Source organism: Astatotilapia calliptera, chromosome 5 (assembly GCF_900246225.1).
Source record: "Astatotilapia calliptera chromosome 5, fAstCal1.2, whole genome shotgun sequence".
In the NCBI taxonomy this organism is placed as follows: Eukaryota; Metazoa; Chordata; class Actinopteri; order Cichliformes; family Cichlidae; genus Astatotilapia; species Astatotilapia calliptera.
Window position 1 is genome coordinate 22,807,614 of NC_039306.1, and position 14,994 is coordinate 22,822,607.

The window sequence follows — 14,994 nt, forward strand, 5'->3', positions numbered from 1 at the left end:
CCCGACTCAAGAGACGACTAAAAACTGCTTATTATTAAACACATTTATTAATCTTTGACACTTCTATCAACAGGTATTTACAGATTCGGGCAACACGTGTGTAGTCACTGCAAAAAAAGATCCCAACAACATCTGGATAATTATTTAAAAATCTACAGATCAACAACAAACATGCTTTGTTTTTGTTTAGTTTTTTCTTCTTTTTTTACTTAGCGCTACTAAAGGTACTTGAACTTTATATAAATTAAATTATAAAAAGTGGACTCTAAATCACCGCCCATTTTATTCTGATGGGAGCTACATTGCAAAAACAGAAAGATCACAGAATTTGTTAGAGTTCTGCTAGAAGATCCCGCTAAAGGTCCCAGCAAAAGGTTTTTTCCTCTCTCACATCATTTAGTTTTCACTTCACTTTGTCTTACTCCACACAGCCAGGTCCTATACTTCACTTTTTCATCATACTCCATCTGAAGAAATACACAAAATAAAATTTACTGTGATGACAAGACCCCCCCCCCCCAAAAAAAAAAAAATCCTATGACCGGACGGGAAAAGGGTAAAACAGGTAATAACACGACACTTGATTGCGATGACTAACTTCTGAAGTACAGTACATGTAATGTCAAGCATTGCTTTGTGATGTTCACTATCAGAACAGAAACACATCTGTCTTCGAGGCTCATTGGGCTGTTATGTGCTCAGTGAAGAGTGGAAATGGTCGACCTTTATTTTTGTTCGTGTCTGGGGGTTTTTCTTGTGTTTCTCTGTGAAACACAGAAGTTGCAGTGGTTTTAGCCTCATCCTCTTACATTCTCCAGCAGCGCTGTGTTTTGCTGAACACCTGCGACCCACTGAGGAGAAAATCAGTTCAAGGGCGACAAACACCCCATGGATAGAAGAGCAGTTATTAACTTCTACTCTACATTAGGAAGACACAGTTGGAGAACCAGAGTGCATTAAGTAGTCCCTTCTTATGTTTGTGCTGCTCAGACCCTGACGACTGGCGTTGTGGCTGTGAGGGGCACCGTGGAGCCAGTGTCGTAGTCCAAGTCGATCGTGGTGTGGTTGGCGGTTCCCACGCTGCTAAGGGAAGTGCCGGTGCCCATCTGTCTGTCCCGCAGACTTTGCAGGTAGCTCTGAGGAGAAGAAGAAGAAGAAAAACAGAGAGATTAGCGAAGCGAACAAAGAGCTAGAAAAAAGTCCAGCGTCTAACGTCTAATCGCTACCGCACGCGGCATGTTTGTCACACTGACCGGTGCCAGTAGATCCCCAGCGTAACGTTTCACTGGGGTGGGTTTACGGCGGTAAGTGCCTTCCTGCCCACCTGCCTGCTGTCGCTTCTTGGCGTCTTTCTCTCGGATCCGCATCAGCTGGACTCTCTTCTGTCTCCGACTGATGACAACTATGAGGTGAAGGGAAAGTTCGAGAGCAACTTTTATCAATTGTGAATCGTGCTTGAAAAATGTGAGTCTATATTTATGAAAGTAATATGAGAAAAAAAATGTTAATTTTGTGAAAGTAAAAGTTTGCTATTTTCACTTCATGCGGGAAACCTAAGCTTGAAAAATTCCAGCAGTTCAGATTTAAATGATTTCACACAAAAAGGTCAGAAGATGTGATGTGATCGCCAAACTTTGCTTTCATACGGAGAGAATACTTTGATGCTAAGTTTAAGCCTTGGCTTGATTTGATTCATCGGAGGAATGAAAGCGCCACGCTTACCCTCTGTGTGTGAGAAGCTGTTGTCCGTCAGTTTCCACTGGACCAGCACTCCTATGAGGCTGAGAGCAGGCCAGATGCCCAGAATGACCCAGCTGTACCAGCAGAGCGCCTGTCCGGGTGTGAGGCGCAGGCATTCATACACGTACATTCCCAAAACCAGCATCTCCACAAAGTAATCGGCACACACTGTCATGATGGCCGCCCCAAACACAGCGGTGGACAGCATGGTGAACATCTTCTGCCACTGCAGTGTCAGCACGGCAAACAGCATGCCCGATCCCAGAAGAGCGCCCAGCGGCACCCACAGTGTGGTAGGTGTGTAGAACTGCTGAGTGACCAGCAGGGCGGCGAGAGCCAGGAGGAAGCCGAGCAGCAGGCCCGTCATGAAGAGGCCGACGCTTCGCACGAGCATAGTGACGAGGCCGCACAGGAGGCCTATACCGAGGCCGATGCCCGCGCTGGCCTCGACGCTCAGCTGCGTGTCCAGCACGTGCTCCTTGTGGCACAGCAAGAAAATGATGACCGAGCCAAACATCAGGCCAGACAGGAACATGACAGCTTTGAAACACCGGTAACCTGGCGGAGGAGGGCACACAGGAGAGACGTGTAGTGAGGAAATTAGAGAATGAAGAACTGGAAGGAAACTAAAAATGAAGTTAGGCCAATATATGACCAGAAGATAAAAACAGCAGACTGCACGTGCGCCTGCAGTCTCATGTTGCCCCAAGTTTCAAATTCTGTAAGCCAGCAGAGATCCTCACCAAAGAAGCAGTAGATGATTCCAAACAGGCAACACATGGAGCAGATGACAGTAGGGATGACATCATACTTCCTCTCTATCTCCAAACTACAGGCATCTGCCATGGCTGACCCTGCCCCCTCAGAGCTCAGTCCAGTGGGATCCGTCATCGTGTTGAACTTTGAGGCTCTGGGACAGGCTGAAAGTCAGGATAAGGAAGGCGGGGACCGCTGTGGGCGTTATCTGAAGTCCATCAGAGCAGGTGTGACTGCAAGAGAAGAGAAAAGTGCCGATAAAACAAGGAAACCTAAGAAAGGGTGACCGTATCCTAATCAGTGAAGCGTGTTTAATGCTGATTAACACTGAAAATAAAGTAATTCAAAAGTAGGGTGTTAAATCTGTATGTTGCTCTGTATGTGCAACTCTCACTGCAACTCAATAAAACCCTAAATGTTGCAGTCAAACATCTCATTCACTCGCTCCGCTCATATGCAAGCTCAGATCTTCCTGAAAAGGAATTTTTATATGTCAACAAACTCTGGTTTCATGGTAAAGGAATTATGTTTCTTCACCACGTTTTACCGTCTCATGAAAACCACTCTTCTACACCCAATTTTTTTTAACACTAACAGATTGTGTTTTTAATTTTCTCTCCCCTGAGTAATTCACCCTTTCCTTAAAATAAATAAATAAATCACCAATCGTTTCGTGGAAAACAAAGGCACAGATTTATCTATGGGCTAAATTGGCCTGAAGTCCACTTTTGTAACTGCAGGCGACTGTTAATATTTCCCCACCACCTTCTCTTCTACTCTGTTATAATCTCTTTTCAGAGGAAGGGCACCAACAAGCACTCTTAAAAGATTATATATGCTATTTAAGCTGGCAGGCCTGCAGATCGCCACAGAGGGCTGCAGTGGGGCTAAAGACTTATGGGTGGACTGCTCTTTCTGAGGCTGCTGGCAGGACTCCTGTATGAGCTCACCGCAGCTGAGATCCGATTACAACTAACTCACGTTTCTACTTGAGACACTCAGGAACATTCGGTGCTGCCTTTTCTCCTTAATAACCAGCTCCTCTCTTTCTGTCCATCTTTACCTCACCGTGTTTCACATCGAAGTTCCCCCACCTTGCAGCTGTTTTCTCTTTAACTCTACACACTTCTTCTATCTGTTCCTCAGACAGAAGAATGACTAATTTGGATGTCCTGCCTAAGAATGACTTTACATGGAAAAAATGAACTGGCCACTGGAAATTTCTCTTTTCTTTTGCAGTCTCTCACAGTTCTTCTGCCTTTTTCCCTCTCTGCCCCTCTTCTTTCTGTCACTGAAACTGCAAAGTCCCAATTGTGGGTCACAGAAGAAAAAATACATGATCAGTGCCACTCTGCTGGGCTTCCCCTGCATTTTAAAAATGATTAATGACTTAAAGATATGCATATCTTACTTTTCTCATAATAAAAAACCTCATTCTCAGACTATAATGACTCCTATTTGTCAGTTTCTTCATTGGAACAGTAAACCAAAAGGAATAAGCTGTTGTGCAAATAGAAAGATTGCAAAAAAAATGTTTGTTTGTTTTTAAAAAGTAATGAAACCAAGCTGTGCTCTCTGTTGACTACAGCAGGACAAATAATAAAAAGGAGAAAAAAAACTTTTCTAACAAGAATGACTGCTGCGGGCCAGATCTCTGTTTACAATCATGACTATAATCTTCACATCAGCCCTTGCCAGCTTACAATGAAGGCCCATACTCAGCTCTGGGACGCAGCTATGCACAGAGGTCCGGGCAGCATTGGTGGATCAGTGCAAATATGACAGCTGGTGTCTTTCTTCGACATTTTTGCATTCTTTGTATGATTAAGGGTTAATGCTACCTCCTAAAATTCAGAGTAAGCACTAAATTTCGAGCAGATGTTCGCGTCAGTGTGTTGTGAAAGAGGTTTAGAAGGGGAAAAAATCCCTTACTGTTAGAGGCTTTTGTTTACCTCCGGCTGGGGAAGTACTACGGTCACCCTCCTCGTGTTACCAAAGGTGCAGTCATGTGAGAGAAGGGGAAGGTTTTGTATATGCGTGACTCTCTTTAGGTGTCAAATGAATTTGAATGAAGAAAGTTGGCTGATGCACTTTATTTATGAATAGAGCTGACTTTTAGTGTACACTCAACTCAATGTTAAACCCAGCTGGTTTGTGTCAAAGACTCTTTGCATTAGCTGGTGTTATTATGACACCTGGTCAGTGTTGATATGAAACAGCTGCTTCAATTTTGTCTTCTTTTTTTTTTAACAGTTTTTACAAGTTTGATGGCTTCTTCATATTCCAGGCATCGTTACTCCTTTAAATTAGTAGAAGACTAAAGTCCTGGGTAGGTAACTGGCTCTAAACAACTACAGCAACACCAACCTGAATAATGTTTACCACGAAGATTTGTGGGCCGTTATTAAATATTATTACTTTTATAGTAATTCCTGTTATTCCACATTAACAATATTCCACATTTACACTCACAGGCCCGACTCTGAATGAACACTTTGTCGTCTTCTAATTAGGTTTAGTTAAACAGCAGGAGGACGGCGGCGGCGCTAACACGAAATAACAACCCAGGCCTCTTCCTTTCTCTCACATATCTGGTTACTGTTGGATCTCATATCTTAACTGCTAAGATAATGACTTAATTCACTCTTAAACTAGAGATCAGCTCATATTTCAGCAGGATTTTAACAGTAATCTGCCTCAGCTTCACACACATATACACCCATGTTTTACTCCCATGCCTCTGCCTCATGCTCCCTTTTCGTCACAATGGTGTCTTATGTGTAGCAGCCTTGGGAGTCATTGCCGCTGTGGGAGAATAGAGCCATTATGGGGCAAAACAAAGACTCTGAGGCCCATGCTGTGACCTCTAGTGGCACTCGGAGGAAACCATGCGAATGAAAAACGAGACCGCATAAAGATGACTGAGCGCAGCAGCAAGGACGCTGCTACATCCCAAGTCGTTTGCTTTAAGAGGGGAGCCAAGTATTTGCCTTCAGACGGCTGGTAAGTGATGAAGGGTGGTCCTAAACTGGAAGACAGAGCTATCAGTCTTAACGCTTGAACTCCCTGGAGCCCCCCCGCCAAAAAAAAAAACCTTACAATGCAGAATTTTCAACAAGCTGCCTGGCAACAGATTCATTAGAAGTCAACTAGACTTTGAGTCTGCAGCCACACAGGCAGCTCTCCGAGGCTGCACTTTGGCCTGGCAGCGCTTTGAGTCAGAAGGTAGCATCACTGGTTTTCCCCCATGCAGCAAAGTACTGCAAAAAGGTTAATGAATTCAATTCTGACGACTCAGTGGAAATTAAAGTGAAATTCGTTAGTTTTACAGCAGCTATTTGGGAAATTTTCAAAATATGACACCTAGATAAGCTAATAATAGACACCAACACATACACAGGACCACCAGCCAGGGGGAGCTTGGGTGTAGTTGGACAAAAATGGGCCTTTCTAAAAACCTTTCATAAGAAAAGCCTCTTTTTAAATTTTCCTTATTTTATTTATATAAAGACATAAAGAGGTCAAATAAAATTTTACCTTGTCTTCCTATAATGCAAAAAAAACAAACAAATCACCCGTAACCTTAAATCTACATTTAAGGTGAAGTATAACACCTACCCTTCCTCATGGAGGGTCTAACAACAGAGAAACGCATCAGGATTTTAGGGCATTCGTGCCCGTAGCCTGAGCAGAATAAGAATGAGTGAGGACGAGCTATTTACTATCCCCCCGCATGACAGGAAGAGCAAGCGGTGAATGGAAATTATTGCTGTGTGGAAAACAAGGGCTTTAAGCAACAGGTTAAAAAGTTTGACGTCAGAGGTAGACAACAATTTTCAGTGTAATCATGCGACCGTGGTGTGCAGCGCTACAAGGTTAAGTTACTTTAGTAAGTGTTAAGTACGTATTTTATAAGTTTACTTTACTAGATTTTCTGGGGGGGAAAACTACCCAAAGCTACTTCTGTGCTTACATTTGATATTCGCTGTATCACTGGATATAATGCTGCTGCTGCAGCTGCTGCTGGCACCTTGTTTACATACTTTGAATTAGGCCATGCGTCATCAATGAAAGTAACTCATTAGAAAACAAGGCCGGAAAATGCCCTTCATATAAGTATTCTTATAAATGCTTACCATGTGTCTCAAACTGCCACTCAAAAATAGGCCCATGCATCTGTTGCTTCTTAGATAAAACATCCCAAAAACTGCCAGAAGCTCCGCTGTGACAAACCATCAGCTAATCCAAAGTGTTGCAGTGTGAGTACAATGAGGAATTAGCAACACGAATCAGATTTCTGTAGCTTCCCTTCATTAGTTCACACAGTAAAGTCCACAATAGCTTTTAACCCTTTAAAGCACCTCAGAGTGCAGGTTTGTGGTTCCTTCAGTTTTAAAAAGTCTTACTGAGGCAGACAGTGTAGCTCCTTTTATGAACAGGCCTGAAAGTTTCTGTACTGATCACACTTACAGTTATTGCTCAATCAATTTAGTTTTTACTGGAGAATCTCATATCATGAATGCCCTGAGCTTTGCTTCTCTCTGGCTCCATAAATTTCTGCGCCTCTGCTGCATGTCATTATGTCGTCCCTCCCATAATTTTATCTTTTTCCTCTTTGTCTTCTCTCTCTGTTGTAGTCTCTATTGTATTTTCTCTAGTCTCTTCTGTTTTGTCTCCATTGAGCTGGATCGGCCGCTCCCAAGTCTGCTTTTGCTGCAGATTTCTTCCAGATGAAAACAGAAAATAGTTCCATTTCTCTTTGGGATATTGCACCATTGGAAGGTTTATACTTTACAACATAAAGTGCCCTGAAATTACTGTGAAATGCAGCTTGTACAGTTTAATAACTCTTTTGCACTTCATTTCCCTCCCTTCTTTGTGTCCTGTCTACCTCTGCACTGTTAAAACACAATGAACAAGTAATAATTCAGATCCCTTCTACAAAGCTCACTGAGCTCACACTCAGTATCAGCTGCAGCGCTATTGGAATAACGTGTTGTCCTTGGGTATCCTCCCCTTGAACACACCCAGCGGGGTGCTGTCCTGAACAGCACAGATTTGAGTGCTCAGCTGCTGGAACAGACAAGGCTGACTAAAAGTTCCCCACATAGCTAATGCGGGTGTGTTTAATCAAGGGGGTGGGCGTGCGCGAGCACAGCCAAAGATTCTGGGAGCGTTTCTCCGACTTGACGGCCGGGGCCAGCTGAGAACTGAAAAACCTGCAGAGCTATGGCCTGGCCGTCTGACAGCTTCACTTGGAAGACCCTACCAAGAATGCGAGATGCACTGGGGTCTCAACAGTTGTTGGTATAAATTATGTCTCCTCAAGGTGAAGACCCCAACCAGCTGGAAGACTGAGTCAAGAAAATAAAAATGTGAATAAAGCGAACTAATGTCACAGCTGGGGTCTTTAAATATGATAATACATATTGTGCTAAGCACAAAACTTATCAAAATAACATCTGCTTTAACTCTAAAGCAGACAGAGCAAGACTTCAAATGACCCACTGCTGAGCTTCCTGCCTCGCCGTAGCAGGAAACTGAGGACCACATGAGGAAGTGGAACATCAGGTTTCAGCAGGAACTGACCCCCTGTGTTTGTGACATGGACCAAAAAGGCTATCAAAGAGCTGGATTATCAACACACAAAGCTGAGGAAAAACAACTACCTGGAAGTCAAAAAACTAGCAGTGTCTTTAGAAACCATTTCACCTGAGAAATTTGACCATTAGGAAGTTGCAGGATAGGCAACCTTATGATGCAGCGTTAATAAGCTGGTAATCTGTCTGGCTCATGGGCTAAGCTACACATAACACTTTCAATTATGTCATAATGCCCCAGCTTACGTGATTGTGGCTACTTTCAGAAGGGTTTTTTGCATAGCAGCTACTGCCATGTTTGTATGCTAAGAACTTACATAACGAACAAAGCACCACATGACAGTCAGTTTTCACTTTGACCAGACTTTGAGTCCCTGCGGGCTTTGCATTTCTTCTTCATATGCATCCGTGTATGAAAACAGATTACCGTAATTGTCGGGCTATAAGCCGCTACTTTTTGCACAAGCTTTGAACCCTGCGGCTTTTAGTCAGGTGCGGCTTTTCTATAGATTGTCCATGATTTTTGTGATATCGTAAGACGATTTGTTTTGTTTGTTCCGCTCTTGTACGGCACTACGTTGCCTGGCGGAAGGATCGGGGTTCAAGAGTGGTATGTTGGTCACATGTCCATCCGCCAGGCAACATAGTGCCGTACAAGTAGCGCGAAAAACAAACTTCAAAGTAGCGCTACACGTTCAGCGGGAGTCGTGGATGACGAGCGGCGATAAACTTGCGAAAAGCAAGTTGTGCTCAACTCTACCGGTGGATTCTGACAGCGTGGAAAAGTGTGCAAACATCCACGATCACCAACGGATTTCGAAGGGCTGGACTGCTGCATGATGAAGAGGAGGACACCGCCACGGCCCTTCTGAGGGTGTTCGACTCTGACACTGACAATGAGGATTATCTTTGGTTTTGAAAGTGACAACGAAGGAAAGAAGCTGAGAGTGGATGACGAAGCCATCCTGAGCCTGTTCGTTTCCGACACTGGAGAAGAGGACTTTGGTGGTTTTAGTGCGCAGGAAGATGGTGGTGAATGACTGACTTTTCTTCTTGTTAAAGCCGTGTCACTGCACCTGAGCCTAAAAGGTAGTCTGAATCTATTTTTCTGGTGTGCTGTAGGTTACTGTTATGTACTACATTTGTTACTCATTTATGAAGCACAGCACATGTGCAAATATGTACCCATAACTTGATTTTCAAAATATTAATAAAAGGGGTGTGTCTCCAAACAGCCATCTCCTTTCCTGACAATTCGCTTTGTGCATATTCTCTTACATATGATAAGTCAATATTGAAACACCTGCGGCTTTTGGTCAGGTGCGGCTAATGTATGTACAAAACAGGATTTTCCCCTGATTTTAGCTTGTGCGGCTAATATTCAGGTGCGCTTTGTAGTCCGGGAAATACGGTAGTAGCTGTCACAAACTCTTGGCTGTGGTCCTTTTATTTATTCATTCTGATTACTAAGTGCCAAAAAACTAAACACACAATACACACAGAGATTTATAAACTGAGCTATAAAACTAGGGGCAAGCTATTTGGTTCAAAACCTTTAAAAAGCAGCATTTTTCAAAGCTGTTGAGGCGTAGGTAACTCAGGTCTCTCTGTGTTTTTTCACTCCATTGTACATGAATTAACAACAACTTGTTTTTAACAACTTTCCACATATCAATCCAAACTTTCAAGAGCCGTTTTAGGGCCGCATGTGAACTACGACATCAACATAAACCTAATTTTTCACTGCACAAATCTGACCTGCAACTCCCCCCCTCACTTTAAAGTTCTTCATGTGTTCTCTGCCTCGTGGTCCTGATCTATACTAAAGAGATACCTACACACGCAGGGATCCGTACATCTGTCTATAAAGAAATGTCACAAAACTCAGTGCAATCGATGCCTTTAACCAAACAGTTCAGAGGGGATAATAAACTGCCTTGTGACCACAGTCTCTTAAATGCTGAGTTCAAGTTAAACAATTTCTTCTATTTGCCTCCCAAAACTGACCCAGGTCAAAAAACCAACCTCATTTTCCACAGTGGGAGGTCCCTGAATTAGGTCATCACCCTGAGGTATGGAAATGCACATTGGCAGTATTTTCGTGTACTCTGCAAGACAACAAGAGAGCCACTAGTTGAATTTCTAATTCAGTCAAGTTTATATTTTCACTGCAAAATCATTTCCCCTGTAGTCCTGGGTCCCAATTACATCCACTTATGGCTCCCTTTTTTTTATATGAGCAGCAATCTAACTTTTTTCCTGCTCTTTAATCTCTCCATTTCATGCTTGCCTGATTTTCACCTCAATAAAAGAGATCCTTAGAGAGCTATTCATAAAGAGGCATAAAAAAATCTGATATACAATGAGCAGCCTTTTGAAGAGAGTCACATGTCAGTGGTGCATGAGTGTATACTGTACCTCAGAGAAAAAGGTCATTAACACAGTGAAAATATACTAACGTGTAATGTACATTCATCAACTGTGCTGTGGTAAGTTACCACTGTGAGTGCACCGTATGTGCTGTAAGGAGGGGCGGGTTCACAAACGCTCTATTAACGTCTGTGGTGGGGGAGCAGCGTTTAGCAGGCTGTGTGGTGGAGTCTGATGTCCATATGTTAGCGCCAGCGTGGCAGTGTATGAGATAATATAAGCGGCTGATGAACAATGACATCCAGGCCGGAGTCTAAATATAACCTCCAATCATGAAACTTTGAAAAAAGGCCACTCACTGAAATGTAAAGAAAGCCCAGTACAGAGGAAGGGACGTCAGAGCGTAACACAGCAGTGGTTCGGACCTCTAGTGCTGTGTCTATATACAGTACGTCTGCAGCACTTCCAATGCAGCTCTGTCATTTAGAGCAGGCCTTTAACCCTCTCTGTATAATTCCAGCCTGCAATAATTGTACCCCCTACAGCGCCGTCACAAGCCGAAAATATCACACGTCCTTCATTTCCCCCCCAACCCAGCACCACCCTCATGTCACAGCTATAGCACAGAGTACTTTAAATAGTTTTTGGATGTTAGAGAATTCAGTTCAATTCAATTCAAACTATACAGCTCCGAGTTACAATAATGGCTGCCTCAAGGCACTTTATATTAAAAGATAGAGACCCTACGATACGATAATACAGGGAAAACCCCAACCATCCAATGAGCACCTATGAGCAAGCACTTGAAGACTGTGGGAAAGAAAATCTCCTTTTTAACAGGAAGAAGAACCCCCTTCAAAATTATGGTCTTTACTTCTTTAAAAGCTACATGTAACACTCAGTTTAGCTTCGTATCAGTACAAAGGACAACGGTTAGAGTGAAAGAAAATTGATGAAAACGTGATGAAATGCAGTTTTTTTTTCTGCACTGTAGCAAAGACACAATATATACCGAGCCCTGGGTTGCCCCTCATTCATCGGAGTGTAAGTGTGTGTGTGTGTGTGAATGTTAGATAAGGCGCCTAGCCATAGAATAAAAAGCTTGGTGAATGTGTATGTGAATGGGTGAATGAGGCTTGTAGCTTCAAGTGCTCATTCTTTGCCCTCGTAAATGTAAAGCAATAATTTTGAATAAAATCTAACTGAAATATATAAAATCGAGGGTTTATTTTTTCATATAATTAATCATTTAGGAAAACATGACTGACATAAACTAAATGTATACCAATCAGGTACATTTTATTTGACCTGATTCCATTGCATTTGATGTTTTACGTTGTCGTTATGTAACACAGTTGCATGGGAAAATGTACATGTTGTCAAATGATTTAAATCAGCATTTTGGCCATAAATATTTGTGTGCATGTAAAGGTCCATTTAGCCCACATCTATTTAAATTGCACTCTGCATTTTTGCCTTACTTTAGTACTGAAGTTTTCAGAAATACACCTTTGCTGTAGTTTCCTAGCAGCTGAGGGAGTCACGGGTACAGAGTACTGGGGTCAAGCATGTGGCCTGACACACTAACACATATGTCTTGAAAATTTCAGAGGTGAACTTTTCTAAATAATCATCATCCAACAGCATTTTGGATGTACAAGTGTATTTGTGTTTCTTGTTGCTTAAATGTTACTTGGCAATGTGCTGTAAGACATTGCATTTGGACATTTAACTTAGATATTCCATCTTTAGCAAAAACATGTCTCATATAGGTTTGAAACTGCAGATAAATAAAGACGGGCAGCAAGTCAATGCTTTAGTCAGAAGAATAAAAACCAGCCTGTGGTCACTTTGAGAGAAAAAATGTAACAACACAGACTGTAATCTACGTCCTACCGAGATGTCAAGTTAAAGATTTAAATGTGCATACACTCACTCCAAAGAGTGTTTGACATTTTTCTGAAATGTCACCTTGTGTTTCAGTGATTTTAGATGAGCAAGCATATTTTACTAACATCAAAAAGACAAAAACCGAGACCCATGCATCCACGCTGACATCTGCAGACTGACTTTCATCAGCCCCTGCGCTTCGCGCTTCCTTCTACTCCTTCCCCAAAGCAGGGAAGGGCTTCCTCTCAGCCTGTTCAAAGGAGTTTTTAAAACCATCTGGTGCAGGCTGAGGGAGAAGGTCGTGTAGATGGCGGGGGGTGCACGGAGGGGCTGTAACTGCAGACTGTGGTCCCCCAGTAAAGACGGGACCTGAAGGTTGTCATCATACTGCCCAGAAAAACCAAGAGGCACTCCTACCCTGGATCACACAGCAGAACCACAGGGCAGGGCTCTTTGCACGCCATCCACAGACATAAAAAGATGTAACTATATAGTTATCCTTGAATGCACGCTGGGTGGATACAAAAGAAGGTAGGGTGTTGTTACAAACCACCTGTGGCTCTCACATAAAACCCGGATTAAAAGCACAAATCAGCAGCGGTTGATAACTTCAACTAAGATCTTGACTTTTATTTCTCCCCCCACACACAACTTCAGCATAACTAACATTGAGTTGTTAGCCTCCACTGATTAAAGCACATTACTGTGGGACTTTGGTGTAAGTGTCCGGTTCAGTGCGCACACAAAAAGCCTGCATTATCCCGGATCATTACGTCTTTGCGCCCAAAGGCTCCGGGATAAGTTGCATTACGTGCCTCAAGTTTAAAAAACTTTAAAAGAGGAGCAGCTGTAGAGCTTGGCATCGATCAGTCAGGATCTGGATTCAACTATAATCAGCCATCAACAGCTCTATCAGTGGAATATATGCGGCTATTGTCTCCATACGGCTGTTAACTGAATTCAGATATCCACTGACACACTTAACACCGCAGATGACATCCAGAGTAGGCTGGCATTGTGGACGACACACACACACACACACACACACACACACACACACACACACACACACACACACACACACACACACACACACACACACACACACAAATATGTTTTAAGTTAGCCTAAAGTTAAAGTTACAAACTTACCGACGCGCCCGTGAGCTGCTGAAGCCTCAAACTTTTCTGTGACACTCGGCCCTGTCAGGCAGGAAAGGCAGCCAACCATTCAAAAACACAAAAGCAGCGGCGGTAGGATTCAAGGGAAAACCGGTTTTCTCTCCTCAGGCTCTTCCTTTTTTCTTCCCCTAACTCACAAGCTCCACTAACCCGACAGCAGCGGCTGCATGGTCTTGCTCCCCGTCCCTGCCTTTCCTTATGCAAATCTCTTAAAAAAAAGAAAGAAAGAAAGAAAAAGAAAAAGAAAGAAAAAGAAAGGCTCCGACTGCAGATGTGCGGACCTTCAGCTCGCTTCCATTCTCCGGGTAGAGCCTCGGTCACTCCGACCCAACTTTCAAACTAAAATGTTCAGTTTCCGTCTCAGTCCACCTCTCTGGAAAATCTTACCAGTCCTCCCTCTCTTTCACACACACAAACACACACACACCTCCCCTCTCCTTTTCTTCACACTGAAATAAACGACACTTAAAAAAACACAAAAGAGGGAAAAAAGTTCTCCCTCTATCCCCCACCCTGAGCTAATCCCCTCTCTATCTGCATCCAGCCTCGGCAGTTTGGCCGTTGAAAAGCGGGAGGGAGGGGGAAAGAGAGTGGGAGGGTAGTGGGGCCCAGCTCAACGTTTTACTGTGGCTGCACCTGAGGGGGGGGGTTCATGTGAATGTAAGAGAGACAGCGTACACGTACTGCATATAGATTACAGAGTAGTGGGTTTTAAAGGACACGCTAAACGGGAGTTCATATTTAGACAACCTTTGCAAAGGGTTTATAAGTGACAAAGAATGCCTAATAAATCATTTACTATGGATTTATGGGGCATTTAAACCAACTAACTAAACCAACTTAGCAGGACTATTTGTTTGAATTAGTTACAATTACAGGGGCGTATCCAGGATTTTTTCTTAATGAGATGACAGGGTGTGTGTGTGTGTGGGGGGGGGGGGGGGGCAAAAAACAAGACTAGGGGGGGGGGGTTTACTCTGAAATAACCTCAGTTTGGCCAGCACAGTGGTTGTTAGCACTGTCAGTGCACACTAGGTACTGAGTTCCAGTACAGCCTGGGGGCCTTGTGACTTTGCATGTTCTGCCCATTTGTGGTAGAGATGGGTGGAACGATCCAAATGTCGATAGTATCGGACTGATACTAGTGCTATAAGATCGATACTTGGTTTCTGTCCTCTAAGTCAGTGGTCCCCAACCTGTTTTGCGCCACGGCCCAACAATATTTTCACGGACCGGCCTTTAAGGTGTCGTGGATAAAGACAACAAAATAAAACTAGTACCGGTACCGAAAAAAAGAAGATTTATTCATAACACACGTGAAAAGACCCAGGAAAACCGAGTTAACGAAAAAAAACGATACCAACCCTGAAAACCATACATTTCACACCAAAGTCTCAACTCTCGCGGCCCGGTACCAAATGACTCACAGACCAGTAGCCGTCCGTGGCCCAGGGGTT

The 14,994-nt window shown here is 43.3% G+C and overlaps 1 protein-coding gene across 2 annotated transcripts; it reads right to left on the reverse strand.

Moving 5' to 3' along the window:
• Nucleotides 1-28: 28 nt before the first annotated feature.
• On the reverse strand, nucleotides 29-13,979 carry LOC113022614 (transmembrane protein 198-like). 2 transcript variants are annotated; one of them, XM_026168197.1, is made up of 5 exons: nucleotides 13,508-13,979; nucleotides 2,484-2,729; nucleotides 1,723-2,298; nucleotides 1,254-1,402; nucleotides 29-1,136 (listed from the first exon to the last, which is right to left on the reverse strand). In XM_026168197.1, the coding sequence occupies exons 2-5, from the start codon at nucleotides 2,629-2,631 to the stop codon at nucleotides 987-989; spliced, it is 1,023 nt and encodes a 340-aa protein (XP_026023982.1). In that variant the 5' UTR covers nucleotides 2,632-2,729; nucleotides 13,508-13,979; the 3' UTR covers nucleotides 29-986. The 2 variants fall into 2 exon arrangements, with proteins under 2 accessions (XP_026023982.1, XP_026023983.1); XM_026168198.1 differs by having other exon boundaries at nucleotides 1,007-1,136; nucleotides 1,325-1,402.
• Between the last annotated feature and the right edge of the window lie 1,015 nt (nucleotides 13,980-14,994).